Below are 23,322 nucleotides of genomic sequence, written 5' to 3' on the forward strand. Positions count from 1 at the left end.
GTATTATGATGGCATTTTCAGAAAAAAACAGTTTAGTCCTCAATGACATATCGCCAACATCCCAACCACATAAGTTGCCTGAATCAAAGTATTTAGATTTTAACAATCAAAATACAACAATCAATTTCGTATTATTCAGATTCAAATATTTACTTTCGCCTTTACGAACGTATTTCAATTCGTTGTGGTTCTGCAAAAAGGATCGCATAATCGGTCTGCTGCTATTTTTAACCAGGCATTTTGATAACCACCCTAAACGGGGTCCAAGTAGGGGTCCTCAGTAAACGTGGGAGATGCGAAGACGTATGCGCGGTGTTGTTGACACTTGACAGCGTCTCTATGGAACTCAATAAACGCAAAGGCTTTAGGAAACCCTAAACATTTGTTTTTCTATTAAATCTGGATTTACGCCGAAGCCGTTACCATGATGCCGGGGGAGACTCAATCCAAAGCCGCTCGGATCGCGGCAGAAGCGACGGTCGGAGCTTGCCATAACTGCTCTGTATTGCATGGAGTGAGTTCATACATTTGATTTATAAACTTCGTAAAAGTGAAACCTCCGAAAACTGAGAGCGGTGTGATTGGTAACGCTAAATAATTGTAACGTTATGCATCACATTTTGAAGTTAAATATTTGTCAATGTTCTGCACTTCCTACCGTGAGTGACATGATACGCGGTATAGTTGGAATGCGCCGCATATCTATTCTGTTTTGTTTTGAACGCGTAACGTTGCGTGTTGTTTCAATGTTATATTTCCCTTGCCGTTACAGAGTTTGAATGAATATGTTGCAACCCTCCTCACGCTGAAACAGAAGATCACTGACTCTGGGTTGGTACATATTTTGTATTCGTAACACACAACTGTCATTCTGCATGCTGAATGCTGACGGTCATTGTGACATCACAACACAACAGTCGTTCCTAGATTGTTTCTAAAGTCGGTTTCAGTCAACTATCGGGGTTGGTTTAGTTTATCTAATTGGTAGACGTTGAATAGCTCAGCAAGATTTGTAACTTATTGGATTCATTGAAGATATGGGCTCATAATGTTGTAATCAGGAACCACAACGGTGTGCACCAGGCCTACACGTGTTTACAATTCTATGACATATTGGATGTGTCCATTAAAACCAACATGTTTTTCTTTAACCCCATTGCAGCCAATTGCTGAACGAATATCAGGAGAAGTGCGATGATATCCTTTTTCTGCATACATGCGATGCATATTTGTTGTGACCGCACACACAAATACACTAACATACACATTTGTCAAGTCAAGTTAAATTATTTGATTGTTATGTTGTACATTTGACAATAATATGAATTCACACACACACGTCTGTTTTTTTTGTTTTGGCAAAATGTATACGTATTGTTCCTTGACAGTTTATTACAGTTTCAAAGATCACAAAGGTATGATAAAGTATTTCTGTTCACAATATACCTGTGTAAATAAATGCTGTGTTTTTGAATTCCAATTGTATCTGCTACTATATTTATTTCAATCAAATAACTGATGACAGTATTACTGTTTCGTTCAGTGAAGTGAAAAGGTTCAAAGACCAAGTGAAAGAGTTGCAGGCCAAACTGCTCTCGCTAGAAAAGGAGAAATCATGTTGGGAGTCTGTGCAGAAAGAATTGGAAGAAGCAAAGGTACAGACACTTTGAAATTCTGACATTTGCTGCTCATGTAAATATGTTTATTTCAATTGATTGAAGAGAGCAATGTTCAACATAGTTCAACGTTACTTTTCAAGTATATTTGTTTTCTATTTTTCTTGTCTTGGAAAGTCTCAGTATGGCATCTGTTGCCGTCAACATTGTGTATTGTTCACAACCATTTATGAAAAGTCTACTTTGTATTAGTTACATCTAGTTTATATTTGTAAATCAATTAATTTGTTCCTGTTCTTTTTGTTTACAGAAATCTCTGAGGACTTACGCTCAGATGACTGAAGAAATGGAGAGACTGAAGGAGAAAGGCGTCCAAACGACAACAGAGTAGGACATGAACTCAGTCTCCAAGTAGATAACAATTGGCTTTATGAGTCCTGTTTGATTTTTTATGTTCACTACTTTGTTTCACATTCACAGGAATGAGAGACTGCAACATCAAGTCAAGGATATGGAAGGTATTTCATATTAATTTTGGCTTGTTCTGTTTCATTATAGTTTGGCTAATTGGTATACTGCTATTAAAAAAGATCTTGCGTTTCTCCAATCTTTTAAATATGCAGACAGGCAAGAAAAGCAGAACCTGGAGAATGCACAGCTCAGAAGAGAAAGAGCCTCACTTGAAAATGATTTGCTGAAAACACAGGTAAGCCAAAAAATGTACCACTAAAGGCTGTCCAACAGATTTGAATTCTTTGTGAAATTCAATATTGCTTTAAAAACAGTTTCTTGGAGATTTTCCAGTAGCTTAATTACCTCGATTGTAGCTTTATTTTCTCCATTGTATCAATTATGGAGATGTCAGTAGTGTCCTAAGACTCTGCATAGATCGTAAGATATCTTGATCAGTTGTGCTCACAAACTTCTAGGCTTCATTGAAGACCTCTCAGGCATCAGCAGATAGGGTTGAAGGCCTGAGAGAGGAGAATGCCAAGACTAGAACCATGTAAGTACAAAACACAAAATGACCCCTCCCAGTTGGTTTGCCTTCCGCTTTCCCTACCAAACATTCAAAATGCAAATCTTTCTCCTCGATAACGTCGTCAGAGAGACTTGTTACCAGAAATGTAAAATCCAAATTAATGCGGGACATTTCTGTTCCCTTCACCAGCAATAGCAATCTCGAGGATCAACTAAGGCTGTTTAAAGGTTGGTGTTTCAGTTTTCCTTTCAAAATCTACCGATCAAACTAGAACGTTTCCTTACATTTCCAATCCGAACTGCTGTTGTTTCCTCTCGCTCAGAATCGAATCACAAGCAGACTCTTCATATATCTCAACTAAATAGAGAAAAGGGTCTACTGGAGAGGAACACGCATGACCTTCAGGTACTGTGATGGCGGACTCTCATAAAGAACTCTTATGTATTTTGGGACTTTATTTTCTTCCAATTGACTTCAGAAATTGTTTTGTCTGATAGCCGGATGAAATGGTGTGGATTGCATTGTATTTCAGGTCAGATTGCTACGATTGGAAAGAGAATTAAATAAAGGTAAGAATCACACAATTCTCTTTAAGTACTGATAGTAATTTAAGTTCTAAATCATCCATCCTTTAAGTAAGTTGTGGATGAGCAATGGGATTTAAACAATGTCTACAATCTTCTGTTTAACCTAAGCAAGCAGTAATGTGTGTGTGGACTTTACAGTGAAAGTAATGAATTGGACAATTACTCATTTTGAAAAAAACATACACATTCACACACAAATGTCCCATTTTTCTTTCCTTGGCAGTCTCTTCTTGTTCTCACTTTTATTCTTCTTGATTATTTTCTAACAGAATGTAGGAGTGTGTCCACTCAAGTGACTGTGCCACCAGAGCCTAAGGTGGACAAAGGTATGCATTCAGCCTTGGGCCAGATCCAACGCGTTTGTCTTTTCAAGTACATTGCTGCTGTTAAGTTGCTGCTTTGTGTCTTCTACAGAAACGGTCCTTCGGCTGCTGGAGGATCTGTGGACCTGTGTGAACCCGCAGACCCAGCAGCCTGCAAGGGCTTTACATTTGGCAGGTAATGCGTCTTTAAAACTCAGCTGAACACTAAAGGTGTTATTTGTCAGGCAGAATGTTATTTAAATAAATGTATTAAAAAAATGTCCTCCAAAGCGTCTGACGGCGATTTCTGAGTCCCTCAGGGAGCGACAATGCAGTAATGTTCAGTCCGTCCCTCTCTTCCCTTTTGATTCCTTCAGAGGCCGATGTCCATCAAGTCTCGCCTAGAAACGGACCGCACCAACATGCGGTGCAATGGGACCGGCCCCAAACTGGTCTGCCCAGGGTGTTTGAGCCCCACCAGTACACCGTACCATCCAACACCTCTTCCTTAGCAGTAAAGGCCTCTTCTTCACCAGTGAAGGCCTCTTCTTCACATGTGAAGCCCTCTTCTTCACCAGTGAAGGCCTTTTCTTCACCAGCCCCGTCCACTGCTCCGCAAGCGGCCCAGTGTCTAACATCTCCAAACTGCGTGGGAGGCCAGCAGAAGATGGACTCTCCTACCAAGGGAAAGCGGCGCTCCAAAGCACAACACCAAGGGGAGAAACCGGGCGACGACAAAGGTGACAACTCCGCAATCCTTGACGAGCTAGCGGAGTTCCTGAAGCCTCTTCCAGCCTGCATATCCCCAATTATGGACATGGTAACAATTCTCTTTCTTCTTTAATTTAGAGCACTTGGTAACAATTGTATTTAAGGGGCAAATAAATGATGTAGGAGTTCACACGCTAATTCTTCATGGTTTTCCGGTTGCCTTTTAAGGAGGGTGACTTGGACCATCCAGAGGGAGAGGCTCATGAGCAAGAGGCTCCGCCTGGAACCGGCCATGTTGGCCCTCGAGACGAAGACCCATCGACGGCGCCGACCCCCGAGTCCAACCGGGGTCGGCTCTCTGCTGGAGAGCAAAGCGGCGAGGCCGCACACGCAGAATTTAGCACTGAATGTGACATCCCAGTTCACAAGTCACAGCCGTGTCCCAACAGCCCTGCACTACCGACGGAACAATATTCGGACTTGGGGATCGTCCATCGACAGGGCCGTGGCGATGTCTCAGAAGAAAACGAGTTCACGACCATGGAGCATCAAGTGTTGACGGCTGACGTCAAGGAGAGGACGGGATTGGCCTGCGACAATGAAGGGATGAACGATGCAGAGGATATACAGGTTGACCAACAGTCAGAAAATGTGCAGTTGATTACGGAGTCGTGTCGTATTAGCCCCAGTAAATCGATGGAGTTGTCGGCCACAGAATCGAAAGACACTTCAAAAGAGACCAAAAGGATTATCCCTATGGAAACGGACCTTCACAATCCTCAACTCTGTCACACTGAGGATGCTGGACGACTCTCGGAAGCAGCAGAGTTGCGGGAAGACCAGTCACATGTTTCCGAGATGGATGCCGTGGACAAGACATCGGATGTAATTTCTCCTGATGAAACGACTAGTGATGGTAGTGATGTACTCGTGGAAAACAGCAGCATTGCAGAGTTACTAACTGCATCAGAGGCTCATAACAGCATGTCGGTGGACATTGAAGCCAGTGTGCTGCCAGGGCGAGCACGTCAGGATTCATTAGAGTCTGTCTGTGTGGGAAAGGACCCGCAAGACCTAAGTGTGTTTGGAGCCCATTCTCAATCGCCCAAGGCACCAGCTGGTGCATGTGCCGTCAGTATCCATTGTGCCACCGATGCAAGTGCCGAACAGAAAGTACAGAGCGATAACCCTCTCGACCCTACGCGGGAAGCCGATAAAGACACAATTCAGGAAATTGAAACGACTGAAAAGCCAGCTTCTGCGGCAAAGCCCAATGGGGCTGTAGACGTCAGAATCTGTTCGACCAATGTGGATAAAGAGGCAAAGCAACTCCCCATGAAGAATATTACTATTGGTACGAGTCCTACAAAGGCATTAAGTCCTTTGAAGGAAACGGGTCCTATTGAAGCTACTAGTCCTGTTAAGGAAACTAGTCTCATAGAAGGTAATACACCTATGACGGACACTACTCTTATTGAAGCTACTAATCCTGTTAAGGAAACTAGTCTCATTGAAGGCAATACACCTATGACGGACACTACTCTTATTGAAGCTACTAATCCTGTTAAGGAAACTAGTCTCATTGAAGGCAATACACCTATGACGGAAACTACTCATATTGAAGCTACTAGTCCTGTTAAGAAAACTAGTCCAGTTGAAGGTATTAGACCTATAATGGAAACAAGTCAGATCGAAGATATTACTGTTATTAAGGAGACTAGTCTTGTAAAGGAAACTAAGGCCATGAAAGATGGTGGTGCTATAAAGGATACTACTCCCAATAAGGAAACTAGTCCTGTGGAAGATCCTAGTAATATTAAGGATATTAGCCCTATAAAGGAAACCAGGGCTATTCAAGATACTCGCGCTGTCATGGATACTAGCCCTATTATGGATATTAGTCCTATTATGGAAACTAGGTCTATTGAAGTAACCATTCCTAAGAAGGAACCTTGGTATGGCATGGTTACAAGCTCTATAAAGGAAAGCAGTGATGTCAAGGATACAAACCCTATAAAGGAAACAAGTGATGTTATGGCTATAAGCCCTAAAAAGGAAACAAGTGATGTCAATGATACAAGCCCTAAAAAGGAAACTAATGATATCAAAGATGCTAGTGCTATTCAAGACACTATTGCTCTACAGGACAAGGTCAAGGTAACTAATAATTCCAATGCTGGAGCCCAAGATAAGGCCGGAACCTTTGTCGCTGCCTCTGTAGTGGTGCCCAGGGATTTCAAGCACCACATGCCTGCTTTATGTCATCGCGCAGGTCCCGTTTTGAATCCCGTGGCCCCGTCAGAAAGCGCCATAGCAGAAGTCTCGTCCGCGGCGGCTGGCTCCTCTGCACAGACATCCATCAGGACCCGACTGGCAATGTGCCAGGTCCGCTCAGAGATGGGCCCGCCTCTGCCCCCGCTCCTAACCCCTCTGAGCACGACGCCTCCCAAGCTGGTCAAACCCATCAACCCGCGGCACGCCATCGGGAAGCTCTCCTTCCCGTCGCCCTTGAAAGCGCAGCGCTTCTCCAACGTCCCGCCTCAGCCCGGCGCGGCGTGCAACGGCTCACCCCTCTTCGACAGCCCCTCGCCCAACGGCGTCCCGTCGTCGCCGCTCCAGTTCGGCTCCGCCACCCCGAAGCACGCCGTCCCGGTGCCCGGCCGCCTGCCGTCCTCCGCCGTGAGCTCCCCCTCCGGCTCGTCCTCCAGCCCCTCCCAGGAGAGCTCCATGCGGATCCTGGACACCATGTACCCGGACATGTCAGCGCGTGCCCGGACGCTGAGCATCCTCCGGGGTAACGTCGGCCTTGGCGGCTCCCCAGCGGAGAGCGGTGCCGCCGCCGCCGCCGCCGCCGCCCACGCCACCGCCCTCGGACAGATGTCGGGCTTCAAAACGGTCAGCTCCTCGTCCACGGCCTTCACCGAGACTGAGCAGAAGGGCCTGAAGAGGCCCGGGGGTGATCTGCCCCAGCCCAAAAGTGCCAAGTGCCTCCGGCTGGACCGCCTCCCGCGTAGTCCCGCCATCCGCTCCGTGGCCTCGCCCGGTCTAGATGACACCGCTCCACCAGAGTGGTTGCCCGTGGCGGGGGAGCCTCAGAACAAAAGGACCCCTCTGTCGACGGAAGGGGAGGTGCCTGGGGCTAGACGGTCGATAGCCGACTCCCTGGAGAAAATCGTATCGGGCTGCTTCGACCTGTTGCCAGTCATCAAAAGCCACCTGCATGTGGGGAACCTGTCCAAGAAACCCGTGCTGCGGGATGAGGAGAAGGAGGTCATCGCCGAGTTCTCTCGAAGCAAATGGGTGAGTCTCCCTCGTCATTGATGATTATCTGTAACCACGGCTATAAGGGAGGGTATTCAGACTTTTTGCATAGTTAACTATGATTCTTTAACGTGGAATGATATACACGCATGCTTATTAATCAATCATTTTGAAGAAGCGATTTAAGGGTCTACAATCGTCTAGAAGCATTCACTTTACCAATATATAATAAAGTGTCAATTTATTAACATGAAATGGTCTGTGATCATTAGGATGGTGAAATAATTCTTTGGGGCCACAGTTTTAAAATTTCTTATTTAAGGAGAGGGTTACTTTTGTGTATTTTACTGCATGCATTTCTGGGTGCGAGGTACAGAGGTTTTTTTTCTGGCTTTGAGTTGTTGGGCTTTGTTCTTCGAAGTTTACTGCAGATGAACTGCTTTCTGCAATCCTGGGCAAGCTGAAGACTGAGAGGTCAACCCTCAGTGGAGAACACACGCAGGCCCTATGCAGGGTGTATGCCGGGATCTGTCGACAGCGGAGAGACTGGGAGAGAGCTCATATTTTAGTCTACACCATTCTCAGAGAAGGTAACGCACATTGGTTGTATTCTTGAAATAGCACGTGGATATATAGCGCTTTGAAATGTATTCACATTTATTTCACTCACTGAATGTCACCACCATCGAAGGTGAGACTATTGCCGACTTGTTTTTTTATGCTCATATTCTTTCAGATATCCCAGATGCTTCTAAGCTGATCCTGTTTATAGTGACAACATGGCCCTTTGTCCTTGCGCATAAGGGTAAACTCTGCCAGGCCATACACGCCGTCACCAAATTAAAGGCGCAAGGAGCCATCCTCAACTGCCTTTCAGCTTACCTGGACTGGAAAAGGGTAAAGTTACCATTAAAAAATATATATATGTGTATATATTAGTGCTGTCAAGCTATTAAAATATTTAATGCCATGGTTAACTCGCGATTAATCGCAAATTATTTTTCTAGGCTAAATATCCCTTGATTTCTTTGTCCCATTAATTCTTCTCATTTTAATTCTCTTATCAACATGGTGAGGTGCTTCGGCTTGCCTTGTGCAAATGTTTTTTTATTGATAACAACATTGGCATTTACTGATCAAAACAGGACGATACAAAAAAGGAGCCTATAGTGCAATTAAATGATGAACATACAAACATACTGCCTTGAACATAGCAGTCAGGCTACTGCTTCTTTGTTTTGAGGCAAAAAAAAAAAAATTATTATTTTTTTTTTTAATAAAAGAATTGCGTTAATCGCGCGATTAAAAAATTTAACGCCATTAAAATTGGTTTGCGTTAACGCCGTTAATAACGCGTTTAACTGACAGCACTAGTGTGTGTGTGTGTGTGTGTGTGTGTGTATATATATATATATATATATATATATATATATATATATATATATATATATATTAATTATTGCTTTTCATGGTATACATTATGTAATTTTAATGTTTAATCAAAGTGATTTGGCAACAGCAGCACAAGTCTTCTAGGTGGATACTTCGTAGCCAATGGATTTAGTGTGAAAGGACAACAGCAGGAGCCTTAAGAAATAACCCTGTGGGACACCAAAGTTAACCAGGGAGTGCATCAGTAATTAAAGCTGTGTGCGTGTTTACAGAACCCTCCCTGTGATGTGGAGCAGCTAATCTCAAGAACACTGTCGGATGTTCGCAGTGGGGTGGGACTCTCGTTCACCAAGCACAAGAGGTTCGGGGACGACTTGGGTAGCGAAGCATGGGACCACGTGTTCACACTGGACCTTCTGTGCCAACACAAGAAGTGGACCTGGACCTACGAGAAAGTATTGGGGTGAGTAAAGACATATCGTTCAACATTATAGGGCAATTTCAAGAGAATCGACCGAGTTATTTACAACAAAACCTGAAAAGGAGTGCCCTGATCATAGTGTTTGTTTGCAGAGAGGAGCTATGGCCGCTGATGAACGGTTGGGTGACTCAACCCACTGATCAACCAAAGCTCATATCTGATATCACTGTCTCCACTGTCCTCCGACTCATAGGTCAGTTATACCTTTCTTTTTTAATCCACTCCTGTTTTGTGTTTTTCTGTTAACTGACATAACATTTATATTGTACCATTTGTAGTTTGGTAAATGACGAGTTTAGGCTCATCAGCATAAAAACGATCGTCACCAAGTCTGCGTCGTTGTCTCTTTCTCCGTACAGGAAGATTAACCCAACAAGGAGTCAAAGAAAAAAGTGTTCCATCTGTGATGACCGTCATCAGTGTCATCAGTACGTTTGTGAGACACTGCAACGCTGAAGGTACGGGACATCAAACTATTTAATCTAGCCCTGTCCCTTGTCAGTATTTGGCTTTTGGTCCAAATTCCTAAAAGGGTTAACTGAGAACATAACTCTGACATGAATGGGTGATAACAAACTGTGGCCCCCCTGGTTAAAATGTAATCTCTGCAGAGGATTGGCATCGGTGTCAGACGCACACGGGGCACTCGCACTCCTCTCAGTTGTAGTGGTACAGTATTTTAGGACTACGTCACTGGGGCGTGGAGGATAGCTGGATTGAATTTGAGATCCAGAGCGTAATCTTAAACTTGGTACGCCCTTGTTCCAGAAACAAAGAAATATAAACCTCTGATAATAACACACTTGCATATGTTTTGCAATCGTCCAATTTGCCGTGAACTATTCCATCCACGCCCGGTTGCTATTGCTGGTACGTTCTTTACTAATGGCTTTAGTTTTATATTTTATCAAATACCTTTGATAGTTCACAATGTCCTCCATATCAAATCTAAAATTGACCTAGACTAACACATAGAATAATTGAGACTAAGGGCGCATTCACACTACCTCCATCGTCGACGGATATCATTGACTTTGCATGGGACGCTCTCGAAATGCATTGTGGGTCCATACGTTGCCTCGGCCCCGTGGCTTGCGTCAAAAAGTTTAACTTTTCAGGCAGCGACGGTTCCGTCTGCCAATCAGATCGCGTTATGCAAATATACGCAAATACACTGTCCAATGAAATCGCCTTTGTAATACAACCCGGGAAAACGCAAGAATACGTCAAAAAGCCCCCATCCATCTACAGACGCATGTAGTTTGAATGCGGCGTAATGCATGAATTAATAATGAACGGAGACGTGCTATGATTGCCTCAACCGTACAGGTGTGCCCTGGGAGGTCCAGCTGGCGGCTGTCTACTGCCTCTACGACCTGTCTCCGAGCCACCCGAAGCAAGCACTGGACGCCCTGGCAGCGTGGAGGGGAGACACAGCCCACAGCGTCCCACCGTCGGTCACCAGCTGCATCAATCAGATAGCGTCTGTCTGCAGACAGGTCCACAGCTTAAAGAACGGAGAATAAGGCATGCACTGACTGCGAGAAACTATGTCCTGGTGGAAGGGGGTTGGGAGGATTTTGTTGTTCTAAGTGATAATAGGAAGTAAAGTTTTGTTTAGTGTTGCTGCACAATCTTGGTAAATGTAAAAAAATATATCTAATATGAAGTAGCATGCAGGCACAGTGATGGCAAAGCAATGACAAGTATAATTTGAATATTGAATATTTTTCAAGTTATTTGAATCACTTGCAAACTAGAATCCTAAATCTTCCATGACGTCTAAATGTTCAGTCACTGCATAATGAGCTGTGTAACCTCAGCTGGGCAACTACTCAGCCAATCAGCTGCTAGGCATGGGTTGACCATTCCAGTCAAAGGAAACTTCTGTTGCTTCAATCGCCACAACGGAAAAATTAAAATGGCACTTGCATGTGAACACTTTGAAAGTCAAAACCGTTTTTACCTTTGTCAATGGTGTCTTCCAATTCTCAGCAGGTTTAAAACAAAGCCATTGGCTCTTCTTAATTTATCTTGTAAATATAACCCAATTAGAATATTAAGACTTTATTTTTTTAATATCTTACATATTTTTTTGTGCACTTTCATTCTTGTATTTGTCTGGCTAATTGTACGTACTGCCTAATTGTTCCTTGCTCGATGGGTTCTGCAGACACCATGCTCCATTCTGACGTGCTTTGGATTTCTGTTCTGTTATGAACATCTCAGAATCACTTTTATTACTTATTATTGTACAGTACACCAGAGTAAAAATTGTAGACTTGGTTAAGTAAAACCAAGTAGATGATGAAAATATGATAATATATATGTTGTAAATATGGAGTATATTTAAAAGCTCCGATATCATTTTATATTTTCACATTAAACATTAAGCTGTTAATGGGTTGTGTTCTCTGCATTACTCTTATCTGACAAAATAACTCGCAATTAATATCCACCTATCCAACCATATACTGAATGAATGACTCAAAACTTCTTTACTATAGCGTGTGAACTCCTTAACTCTCTTTTCCCAAACATACTCAAAAATCCTTCACACTTTACACTGCAGCAACACTTATTCAAACTTTACTCAATGCGTGAAAACTTCCAAACAATGACTCAAACCTTATTTATTTTTAATTATTTATTTATTCATATTTGTATTATCAAACCTCAAGATCCCCAGTACAACCATACGCCTAGCAGAGCCTAGCAACCACCCTGTACGGTGTATTTTTCTTCCGTTCACAACCGGCGGCTCGTTAGGCCGGCGGGTGCAGTCACGACGTTACATGGTTAGAAAAATACCATAGCCAAGCTAATCACGAGCAATAACGCAACGCGACAAGGTATACGTGCGACAATACACAGTCACGAAAGCCCGGCCGATGATATCTGTATCAGTACAAACACATTTAGCATTTCGTTCAGGGTGGAAATGTAGTAGAATGATATCGAGTAGTATCATTAAACGTTGAGATTTGACATGTTACGTCCCAGTGGCCAGCGAACCAATCAGTGAGGGGGATCGACCGCGTCACGTCCTGGGAAAGGGGTGTGTTTAAAGGTTTAAATCCCACGGACATGCGCCGTAGCGTGTCCGTGCTGTTGGGTGCGCCATATTGGTTTACAGGGGAGTGGAGTTGGGCAAGCTGCGTTCAAATCAAACCAATCAAACCGACATGAAGCGGTAGTACTCTCTGTAGGTACTCATTTCTGCTAATATCAAGTTCAATGGATTCCAGGAGCGCTTGGATTCAGCCGGAGCAGAAGGCCTCTACCAATCCCCTGTGGATGCACATTTGGGAAACGTCTCAGGGATTTCGGGACAACTCCAGCGTTCACAACCTACAGCGCGACTGTCGGACGCTGAGCGGAAACTCGTCGGCCTCAAACAGTGAGTTCTGTAAAAGCGTATCTCCGTCATCAGGAGTTGTAATTGGGAAGCTGGCGAGGCAAAGCAGCGAGGCGGACAGCGGCATCGGTAAAAAGGGCTCTTCGTCGCCGTCCTCCTCTCTGGACTCGGAGGCCGAGGGGTCCTCCTCGCCCTCCGACTCTGTGTCTTCACACGCCGACAATCTTAACTTGGCGGAGGAGGTGAAACTGTTTTTACACTTCGGCGAACACGAGTTCAACGTGAACAATCTTAGACAGCAGCAGCAGCAGCATCTTCCTCCGCCTTTTAATAATGTGCAGCAGCAGCAGCGTCATCGTCGCAGCATGCATCTCTCCGGCAGCCACACCCCCACGGGAATCAAAACCCACCACCAGGCCAACAAGCACCACCAACATTCCTCCGGGCGCAGGAGGCATCTCAACAGGGCCAACACGTTCCATGGGCTCAACCATTTCCTCTCCAGCAGCTGTAATGGGAATTACACGGATTCGTGTAGCTTATGGAAGACCAGGCGGTACAGCCCGGGTATAAATGGGTAAGGAGTGATCGTGTGTGTGGGGTTGGGTATGATTTCTGTCCTCACGTGTGCATTGCCGGTGTAAGCTTGAATAGGTGTACTTGGACAGTTCCATTATTGTACTTAATGATGGTAAGTATTGGAAACTGGATAGGCAAATGTTCTGTTAGATCATGCATGTCATACAAATTGCCTTCGTACGTTCGTCGTAGTTCTTCCTACGTCAATGTTATTTTTTTTTTTTCTCCCAATGCACGTGAACATTGTGGATAATGAGTTGTGTCATCCTTTGCTCTCAACAGTCTTCACGAGGAGATAGTGGACTTTTTCAACTTCATGTCACCGCGCCCAGAGGAAGAAGCAATGAGGAGGAATGTGGTGAACAGAATTGAAGGAGTCATCAAGGACTTGTGGCCCACATCCCGAGTGAGTGTCATTAGGCAGGCTTCCGACCAGGAACCTTGGCGCTTATTCAAATCCATGTCAGATGGCTTGTGTTGGGCTTCAGGCGGTTTTACTCTAAATAAAACCACTGCGCAATCATGGAGTCATTGCCTAGTGGAACTTTGCTAATGTATGCATACAATTGCATAATTAATAAAATCCATAGCAAGGCCAAGCCCTCGGTTAAAACTAACCAGCATTTCTGACTGTTTAGAAGTTTCATTAGAGGGAGAAGGACCTAAACCTTATCTTTACTACTTATCTTTACATTCATTTTAAGAACATGAATGGATATAGCTGCAGGGCCCTTAAAGATATGAGCCAAGACTTGTATTTGAAGACTGAGCATTTAAATTACTTGATTACGGTATAGCCTTATGTTAAAACTTGGGTTCGGCCCATCATGGGAAATGTTATTTTTTTAACAATCTTCACTCTCCTCGCTACCATTCTCTCTTGCCTCTAGTTGCCTCTTCCACTAAACATTTTATTTTCATCCAGTCCACTTTAGTTACTTTGTAACACACACCAAGGCAAACCAGTCAAGGCGCCCTCTTTCCATAGTGTATGTCGGCAATGAAGTGGTTTAGTCCAAGTTTGAAATGGTCTCAAAAATGCTCTGAACACAAGTGTTAATTCTTCAGTTGTATTAAAAAAGAAAAGTTGTCTGAATCACTCTTATTTTATGTTTCTCTAACAAGTTATTGGAACGGGCAATGTCTGACCAATTCTGTTATGTGTGGGTCAATTGTCTGAGTTGTGTGTGTGTGTGTTTATATTAATAGCCACAGTCTTGTTCAGCAATCTGTCTGGCTTTCCACCACACATTAAGGCTGGTTTACATTCTAGAGCCAAACACTGCAGACCCACGTAAACACTGATCCATGAGAACTTGCACGAGTGTTTACTTTGTATACTAGTATATACTTTCATTTTGAATATACATTTTTTTTGTTTACCAATTCTCAGTGCCATGTAAGAATATGGCTTACTGTTTGAGCCAATTGTGTACTTGATAATCTTGCTAAACTTCAGGTTTCCATAAATCTTAATACGTGATGTGAATATTTGGTCAATTCAGATTATTTAACAATGCGTATCATATTAAACGTGATCAAAAACAGCGGTCCACATTTCTACAGACTGATGTTGGCCTTTCTCCAGGGCCTCTAGTTTGTGTGACAGTATATCCAAAACTTAAGCTGTTACTAACTTTCTTTCCTAATGAATCAGCCCTCCCGAATGGCTTAAAGTGTGCTGATTGTCTCAGTGGATGTAAATTATAGCTGCATTTCAAGAAACTGTTGTGTTTATATTATAGGTGGAGATATTTGGCAGCTTTAGCACTGGTCTCTACCTCCCAACAAGGTACGTCTGTAACGGCTCTCTATGAATTGATCATGCTTGCTTCTTTGCTGATAGAACGGCCAGTTTGTCCGCCATTTGCAAAATTATCTATACTAATGGTTGACATCCATTCATTGACCCAATAGCATATTAAACAGGTCAAGCACAGCCTGTTAGTCAGTATCTAATATCTTTTGCTACTATTTTTTTCCCCCCCCAGTGACATTGACTTGGTGGTCTTTGGAAAGTGGGACACCCCTCCACTCCAAGAGCTTGAACAGGCCCTAAGAAAACACAATATTGCTGGCCCGCACCCAATCAAAGTCTTGGACAAAGCAACGGTGAGCGGCACACTTTTTCTTCTTGGCACGTGATTGCATGTATTTGCAGAAGGTATACCAGCTCCTATATGGAAGAATAGGAGCTGGGTGCGGTGTTTTGAAACGGAAGCGCTGTAGCAAGGAATTCTCCAGATTAAAGTTTGGGGACAACGCTGTGTACGGCCAGGTGGCAAACCTTACCGTGTCGGTAAATTGGTCACTGCGCCTGATGGTTAACAGACTAAGAATCTTGCAAATTAAATGTGCCTCATGTATACTAGTTTCGAGCCATTTATTCCCCCCCCCCCCCCTCATTTGGCAAGCACTTTGTTAGGATTATGCTATGTCTGTTGCACCACTAGTTGTGTCGTTGATTGCATGAATGTTGATTGAAACACTTCCTTCCTAGTTCTACCTGCCTCTATTAGAGGGAATGATTTCTTTGTTAACATTAAAGGGCATTAAACAGTGGGAGTAAAGTAGTCTTATATGGTCGTAACCAATCTGATTTATATGTCGTTTCTGTAACTGCTTGTGTAGACGTGTCAGATTAATCCGACCTTTTTTTTTTTTTAAAACACTCCCATGCTGCTCCACCATAACTCTTGCAGAAATGACCTCTGGTCGGTCATTATGATGAGACTTCACAGAGAATACTGTCAGTTATTTAAATCCCCCCCCCCCTAATGTCTCATGGCCTCACTCAGGTACCTATCATCAAGCTGACGGATCATGAGACGGAGGTGAAGGTGGACATCAGCTTCAACGTGGAGACTGCTGTCAGGGCTGCACAGCTCATCAAGGGCTACCTCAAAGTAAATGCCCCATACGAAGCTTGTTCATTGAATACGTGTTTTGTTTTGCATTTGGTATCAAACCTGACTCTTAAACAAGCTGTACTCATCCTGGCATTCTTTAGTAACTGGCCTTTTTCTTTGCTCTGCCTGCAGCGGTACACTGTCCTTCCCCCCTTGATCTTTGTGCTGAAGCAGTTTCTGCTCCAGAGGGATCTGAACGAGGTGTTCACCGGAGGCATCAGCTCTTATAGCCTCATACTGATGGCCATCAGCTTCCTCCAGGTACACCAGCGTGCAGCCACCACCGCATCTTGTAGCAAGTAATCAAAGGAGAGCTACAGAGCTATTCCCTACAGCCATGATGTGGAGCTATATAATCAGAATGCTGCATTTCATTTATTCAAATCACAGTTAAGTTAATGCTAGGATTGCAGGTGGAAGCCATTTAATAAAGTTTCACGAGTTGAATACCAACAAATTTTGAAGGGGCTAGAATATCGAAATGGAAATTCCCATTGCAGAAAATAAACAAGTTACACTCCTACCTTTTTTATTTTAATGTAAGATTATTCAAGCGGTATTTTCAATTAAACATCTCCGCTCCTTTCTGTCCCAGTTGCACCCGAACATTGACACACGGCGCGCCAACATCAACCTGGGCATCCTGCTCATTGAGTTCTTTGAGCTGTACGGCCGCGACTTCAACTACCTGAAGATGGCGATCCGCGTGAAGAACAGCGGCACCTACCTGTCCAAGGAGGAGCTGATGCAGTCCATGGGCAACGGCAGCAGACCCTCCATGCTCTGCATAGAGGACCCCGTGCAACCGGGTGAGAAGGCCGCAGGACATGGTTGAATGTTAAATGCCAGCCGCTTGTGTTGCATCATTAGTTAATTCGGAGTCGTTCACAACACGACTGTGGAATGACGCCAGCAAGGGGATTTGCATGGTGTGTCCCGAAACGAGATGAATTGGTTGAATTTGGTAGAGGTTTTTGCATTGCCAGTGCACCTGGTTCATTCAACGGCAGGCTTTGAAAAATTATGTCTGGCTGATTTTGGCAAAATACACTGGTTGATTTTTATGAAACTGACTATTTGACCTAGGGATGGGCACGAGTAGTAAATTCCAAACTCGAGTGATCGAAGGAATTCCTCGAGGATCAATCGAGTACTCGTTAAATCAAATCTATTTTTAGAATGCAACGCATCTGCAGCAGGAATAGGCGGCAGGCCTGATGATGAACGGCAATATTACCAACCAAACATGTAATGCTTATTCTCCATCAAAACAGTCAGAGTTATCAGAGTATTCATTATTTATTTTTGCAAACGTTCAAAACACATTTTCCTTACAAAAATAAATATGCGTCTCACAATTTAAATCACGTCGAACCAAGGCCTGTAACAGTTTAAAAAAAACGAAACAAGTAGCCTAACCATTGCAAATAAATGCTTAAAGCTGCAAATAAAACGGCAGCAAATGGACTATGGAAATACTCAGCGTTGTGATCTTCTCTACACGCCCGGGATTACAGCTGCGTCTTGCGGCGGTGAAAATAGCCGACACACTTTCACTTTCACCGTTGCTGCGGGTCTGCTTTCCCGAACTCACCGTTGTGTTTCAGGAGCATATGTTGCCGCATAGTACTTTCTGGTAGCTCGATTTCGCTTGGCATATATTACATTTCACCTTATGATCTCCTATTTCTTTAAAGTATTTCAATTCTTCGCTGTGATTTGCTTTAACCGCCATCTCTTAACTTTTTGAATTCTGGCGTGCCTGCACACGCCACGGAACGCGCCATGGAAATGGATGCATTTAATTTTCTTTGTGCCCACGTCATGCGTTAGTGGCGCCGACAGAAAATTGATACATTTGCTTCAGAAAACTTTGTTTGTGTGTGTATATGCAAACTCGAGTTTGCCTGTCCACCAATCGAGTTCATTTGTAACGAGTAGTACTCGAGTAATCGATTCCTCACGCCCATCCCCCAATTGAACATTGTCTCGGCAGATAACGACGTGGGCCGGAGTTCGTACGGCGTGCTCCAGGTGAAGCAGGTGTTTGACTTTGCCTACATGGTGTTGAGCCACGGCGTGTCCCCCCTGGCACGGGCCTACCCCAACAAGGAGCACGACAGGTTGGTCCCTCTTTTGACGCCCTAGTGGCCATGCAATGTCGGGTCACCTCGCTGAATATCTTTTAAGTCAATGACCGAGATGCCAACGTCTTGTGTCTGTTTCTCTGCACGCAGCACGTTGGGGCGAATCATCAAGGTCAGCCAGGAGGTGTTGGCCTACCGGGACTGGACAATCAAGAAGTGGGGTGCCAAGCAGTATTCGAAACTGGAAAGCCATGGTAAAGTTGGGTTGTGTGATCAGTCGATGTGTAATCAAAGTTGATATGGGACCATCTATCAACAAACTATGTTTGTAGCCATGCAATTGGAGATAATTTGTTGTTATTTGCAAGTTAAATTATGCTGCTTCTAAAAAATGCGTATATCAATTATTTTTCCTGGACTTGACGTCATCAATTTGCAAAAGGGAAAAAATAAACAGTGTATCCCACACCGCTTAATGTTAAATTGAAATGCAAACACAATGTCCATTTACTATAGTGTTCATGTCTTCAATAGGTATCGAGAGCTGCGAGAAGGACCTCGCCCGCCTAATGCTGGCCTCCCTAGACGACCAGCGGGACTCCTCGTCCCCCGACAGCTCCGACTCGCCCTCGCCCTCCCCGGTCTCCCTGCCCAGTCCCCAGCACTCCTCGTCCTCCTCCGCCTGCTCCCTCTCCTCCTTCTCCGGCAGTGACGTGGTAAGGGCCCGCGCCGTTGTTCGCTCCCCCGAGAAAGCGCTTTGTACTCGCATTTATAGAAATGCAAATCAGTGGCGCTGCGTTTTGCCAGCGGAAGGCTATCCCGGGGAGAGTCCGTTGAACCCAGTGCAGACCTAGAAAGTGTTGGGCTGCCCTCTTCCGGTGTAAAACTGCCTTACTGTCGTTTGAAGATATCCGTCGTGCATAACTGTCACGGCTCGACTGCAAGTGTTGTCTGGTTCGTTTTTGCCCTCGCTTGTTCCACAACCACGATTAACGAGGTGCTTTCTGCCGTTTTAACGGTTAAATTAAACAGAATTTTATGGAGGTTGTGTTCAATTGGCCGTGGCCCTTTTTAATTCCAGCTCCTGTTTTTTTATTTTATTACTACCGTCTTTAGGGTTTGCATCACTACTTGCTCCTAATCCACTCGCATGTCTCCCGTTTTATCGGGTTATTTTATGCAGGTTTCTTTTTTAGTGCTAATGCTTTCGTTTGCTGTAAACGTGGGAGTGGAAAAGCAAGGATCCGATTTAAGACTTAACAGGCTTGCTGCGCGGTATTGAATGACTCTTTAAATCCTCTTTAAATGTTTTTCTTAGACTTGCTTACACTTTCTCTCCCCCCCCTCCCACTTCCTCTCCCCCGCCAGGAGTCGGACTCTCCCCCCAGCGGCGGCTCGGCCATCCAGCTCCACGCCCTCGCGCTCTCCTCCGTGGTGCAGCTGGCCGCTGACCTCCATGCCAAGCATCCCGCTGGCTTCCTCCCCGCGGCACCACAGGTGGCCACCCCCCCCCCCCCCCCCCCTCTCCACCACATCAAGGGCTGCGCGGGAGTACGCCAATTACACCGACTCCCCCAGATTACACTTCTGCCCGCTCTATTTAACTTGATGACTATCTTGACTGCTTCATCCTCAATTGACTGAGAAATGGGTTTTTCGAAGGTGACTGTAAAATAATATAAAGGCCACTGGGGACGCGTTGGCTTACTGGAAGTCCCAGCCGTTCTCCCTGTGAAACCGTTGGAAGAATCCCTCCCAAGTTGCCCGTCTTGTGTCTTGACATTTCGTCTCTCTTGCGTCTCTCCTCCCCAGGTCCACATCTCCCTACCCGGCGGCAACATGGCCTACCCCGCCGTCGTGGACGGCCGCTTCTACCACGAGAACTCCCCGTCCATCAACGGCGTCCACCGCCAGGTGCAGGCCCATCATCATCAGCAGCAGCAGCAGCACCACCATCATCATCATCACCCTCCTACGCCAGCGCCCCAGCCGGGGGACCCCTCCAGCCCGCTGCCCAGCCCCCTCCGCCAGCTCCACCCGGGGCCCACGCCGCCGGGCCTCCAGGGCTACGTCCTCCGGCGGGACCCGCAGGGCGGCGGTGGCGGCGGCGAGACGCTGCCGGGCACGGTGGTGCAGTGTCAGACCTACGGCCCCGGCCACTTCACGCACTGCTTCGTGTCCCAGACTCACGCCGCGGTGGCGGGGCTCTTCAAGGCCCCCCCTGCCCACCAGCAGCAGCAGCAGCAGTACGCACGGCAGCCCTGGAGGAAAGGGAAGAGGTTCAGCGTGCCCCCGTGAACCGAGGCAGACGGCACATTACATGGCGTGCGTAGTTTCTTTAGTTGCTTTTGAGGCGGGCTCCGTCTGAGCCGTCCGAAGTTGAGTCCAACCTTGGGTCTTATTGTAGAAAGCCTGTTATTTCTGTTTTTTTTTATGGCGCTCTACACCACTTGAATCTCACTGGTCTCGAATGTAATTCCAAGCTCCCTTTTTCCCTTAGCCTGAAAGGTCAGTCAGTGGGAGCGCCAGGCGACAGCAAGTCCTACACGGGGAGTCAAGCCGGAACACCCATGGTGTGGTGTTCCTTTTTGAAGTCATACCAGGGCTGGTTTGCCGTCATCATTCGGTGTAGATTGATTCGGTTATGCAGAAGCCACTTGTTTTCGATATCTTTTAGGTGTTTTTACTTTGGTCCCAATGTACACCAGCAAGGACTTCAAAACAAAAGCTACAAAGTTGGCGGTGTGTTCGGCCTCGGTCCTCAAACCAGAGCCTTCCTACGCTCGCAACTGGCCGCTCGCTCACATTGACAAAAAGGGACTGTGAATCTGCCTTCCCAGGCGTCTGAACCTCGTGGTCGGACATGGTTTGCGAGTGTATATATATGGAACGGGTTCTCCTCACGAGGTCTTCACGACGGAACGACCAGTTTCTTGTAGTTTCGAGATGCTTTCGCAGTGTTCGAAACGTAAGTAAACTCCGGTTGTGTTTCTGAATAGGAGGAGCCTCTAGCGCTTTATTTTTTTTCTGCGCTGTTCTAGTGTAAAGTATGTCGGGTCTCCTGAAATAAGCTCAGATATCTGCCATGATGTGGCTTTGGGAACTAATCGAAGCTGGACAATTCAAGTGAAGATTTTGTAGTTTCTTTTTTTTTTTTTTGTGACCCGAATCAAAGCACTACCTTCCTACCTATGCAGCACAATGCTGACTAGGCGTTTTTCTCGCGTAGCGGCACAAAATGGACGACCTCTGAAGTGCTTAAACTGTGATGACTTGTTTGAATGTACAGCTTTTATTTTATTTTTTTGTATGTCGCTTTTGGTCATTATTATGTCTTTGTGTGTGTGTGTGTGTGTGTGTGTGTGCATCAACTTATGGTGCAATTTTCTGTATCACTGAGGAATTATTGTTTGTTTTTTGTGCACTATCAATATTATGCTTTATGGGCTGTAGACATTGCCACCTTACCGTTACAGTATATTGCCTTTTTATTTCTGTATGTGCAATAATGACCAGATTTTATTTAATTTATTTCACATTTGAGTTATTTTATGGGCCGTGATCGGTGCAATAGATAGTTTTAGTCCTCCAAGGGACCCATGTCCATACCCCGGGTAGAAAGAGAGCGGGCACATAGCGACAGGAATCTCATGTGCCAAAAAACCCACATTACCATTCCAACTTTTTACACCCGTGTGTTTTGCCATCGCACCACCATCACTTGAACTCATTGAACTCATTGCCAACTGCCTATCCCAAGTACCCCTGCTCCGACACTTAAACCTTTCACATGTACGTTTATTTTTTGTATCCGTTGTTGCGTCCTTTTTGCGACATTGTTCTTTGTGCTTGTGTTCTTCCGTCCTCAATGTGACCTTTTTTCCGTGGGAGTTGCTGACCGAGGAAAAAGTGTCCAGATCATTCGTCTTCCGTTGTCATTTTGAGAGGTTTTGGTGCTACTTATCTGCCAAAGTGTCTTAGGCCTTGTACACCCGCCCCCCCCTTGCCTAATTGATTTCAGTTAAACCGATGCATTTAGTCCTTCTTTTTTTTTTATAACTGACCAAATTCAATAATTTTATTCCTTCAGTTTATTCCGTATATGTAGTCAGAACTGTCTATTTATTTATGTACACACTGCCTTTATTTAAAACAAACGTTTTAGCTTGGTCTTACATTTTCACAAATGGCTTTTGGTGTTGGTTTAATTCACAAATTGACTATTCTATTTTTTTTCAGTCAGACATTCAGAATCATGTGACATTCCATTCATTTTTTTGCCCCCTCCCCCCACTGCCTGATTACTAGATTTGCTGAATGACTTATTGAATGTGTTTTAATATCTGCACCATTTCCCAGGGTTGTGTCCTCTTGCCAACATGCCTATCTAGAGAATTCACACACAACACAAGATTAGAAACCCCTTCTTTCCCTCTGCTTTAAATGGACCTCTTTAAAGAAGGGAATGAAACGAGTTGGGAGACTTGGAGTCCTTTTTTGTTTTTTCCTTTTCTTATATATTTTTTGAGTGTGACTAGTGCGACGGTTGGAACAATGTAGTCAAGTTTTAACGTTTAGTGCCATAATGGACTCCACAGAAACACTGGCAACATGTTCTGCTTTCAACACAACCGGGCTGTGTTGAACATTGCAGTGCCTAGTTTCAACTTTTTTGCCATGAACCAAATCTTGAACCAGTGTCTGTCTGAACAATGTGTGGGTTTGACGTGTAAATGAGTATCATATGGATGTAAACCTTTCCTTTTTAGGCACCATTTTTATGTAATGTTTTCTATTTTTTTAATAAACATTTTAAAACGATATGTTCACTGTGTCTGTATCATGTCTACATTTGTTGGTTAGGTGCAATCTTGTTACTCAAAGTTGAGTTTTGGCTGGGCTTCTGTTGATGTTCAAAGGGTAGGTAAAACTGTTCAGTTTGGGTCTCAGAGTGTGAACAGCAGAAATATCTGCATATTAACTTATGGTGAATGCACAGTGGTTTTCTATTTGTGTACCCTAGGTCAAGGGAGTGGGATTGACTACACACTCACACT

At 44.7% G+C, this 23,322-nt stretch overlaps 2 protein-coding genes across 3 annotated transcripts; both read left to right on the forward strand.

Annotated features, from left to right (window-relative positions):
- Window positions 1-260: 260 nt before the first annotated feature.
- On the forward strand, window positions 261-11,733 carry ice1 (KIAA0947-like (H. sapiens)). 2 transcript variants are annotated; one of them, XM_030370187.1, is made up of 23 exons: window positions 262-514; window positions 773-831; window positions 1,163-1,197; window positions 1,397-1,415; window positions 1,544-1,655; window positions 1,927-2,003; window positions 2,097-2,134; window positions 2,240-2,322; window positions 2,546-2,622; window positions 2,788-2,825; window positions 2,921-3,003; window positions 3,131-3,167; window positions 3,455-3,511; window positions 3,600-3,683; window positions 3,865-4,307; window positions 4,427-5,642; window positions 6,471-7,498; window positions 7,881-8,049; window positions 8,196-8,356; window positions 9,124-9,314; window positions 9,425-9,525; window positions 9,692-9,790; window positions 10,662-11,733. In XM_030370187.1, the coding sequence occupies exons 1-23, from the start codon at window positions 425-427 to the stop codon at window positions 10,856-10,858; spliced, it is 4,494 nt and encodes a 1,497-aa protein (XP_030226047.1). In that variant the 5' UTR covers window positions 262-424; the 3' UTR covers window positions 10,859-11,733. The 2 variants fall into 2 exon arrangements, with proteins under 2 accessions (XP_030226046.1, XP_030226047.1); XM_030370186.1 differs by having other exon boundaries at window positions 261-514; window positions 4,427-7,498.
- A 693-nt stretch (window positions 11,734-12,426) lies between these two features.
- On the forward strand, window positions 12,427-23,086 carry LOC115553710 (terminal nucleotidyltransferase 4A). Its single transcript, XM_030370188.1, has 12 exons — window positions 12,427-13,267; window positions 13,552-13,675; window positions 15,015-15,061; window positions 15,261-15,381; window positions 16,068-16,175; window positions 16,311-16,439; window positions 16,774-16,987; window positions 18,175-18,301; window positions 18,416-18,519; window positions 18,800-18,981; window positions 19,634-19,762; window positions 20,078-23,086. Exons 1-12 carry the CDS (start codon window positions 12,570-12,572, stop codon window positions 20,561-20,563), a joined length of 2,469 nt encoding a protein of 822 aa, XP_030226048.1. The 5' UTR covers window positions 12,427-12,569; the 3' UTR covers window positions 20,564-23,086.
- The last annotated feature ends 236 nt before the right edge of the window (window positions 23,087-23,322 follow it).

Source organism: Gadus morhua, chromosome 11 (assembly GCF_902167405.1).
Source record: "Gadus morhua chromosome 11, gadMor3.0, whole genome shotgun sequence".
NCBI lineage: Eukaryota > Metazoa > Chordata > Actinopteri > Gadiformes > Gadidae > Gadus > Gadus morhua.

What these genes read in the sequence shown, in the direction of transcription:
- ice1 (XM_030370186.1), top strand. Translation starts at nt 425, where the DNA reads ATGATGCCGGGGGAGACTCAATCCAAAGCCGCTCGGATCGCGGCAGAA. An exon ending in CAGAAGATCACTGACTCTGG is followed by an intron (nt 832 to 1,162) that starts GTTGGTACATAT and finishes ACCCCATTGCAG; the next exon opens with CCAATTGCTGAACGAATATC. An exon ending in TATCCCCAATTATGGACATG is followed by an intron (nt 4,308 to 4,426) that starts GTAACAATTCTC and finishes TTGCCTTTTAAG; the next exon opens with GAGGGTGACTTGGACCATCC.
- LOC115553710 (XM_030370188.1), top strand. Translation starts at nt 12,570, where the DNA reads ATGGATTCCAGGAGCGCTTGGATTCAGCCGGAGCAGAAGGCCTCTACC. An exon ending in GGTCTCTACCTCCCAACAAG is followed by an intron (nt 15,062 to 15,260) that starts GTACGTCTGTAA and finishes TTCCCCCCCCAG; the next exon opens with TGACATTGACTTGGTGGTCT. An exon ending in AGAGGACCCCGTGCAACCGG is followed by an intron (nt 16,988 to 18,174) that starts GTGAGAAGGCCG and finishes TTGTCTCGGCAG; the next exon opens with ATAACGACGTGGGCCGGAGT.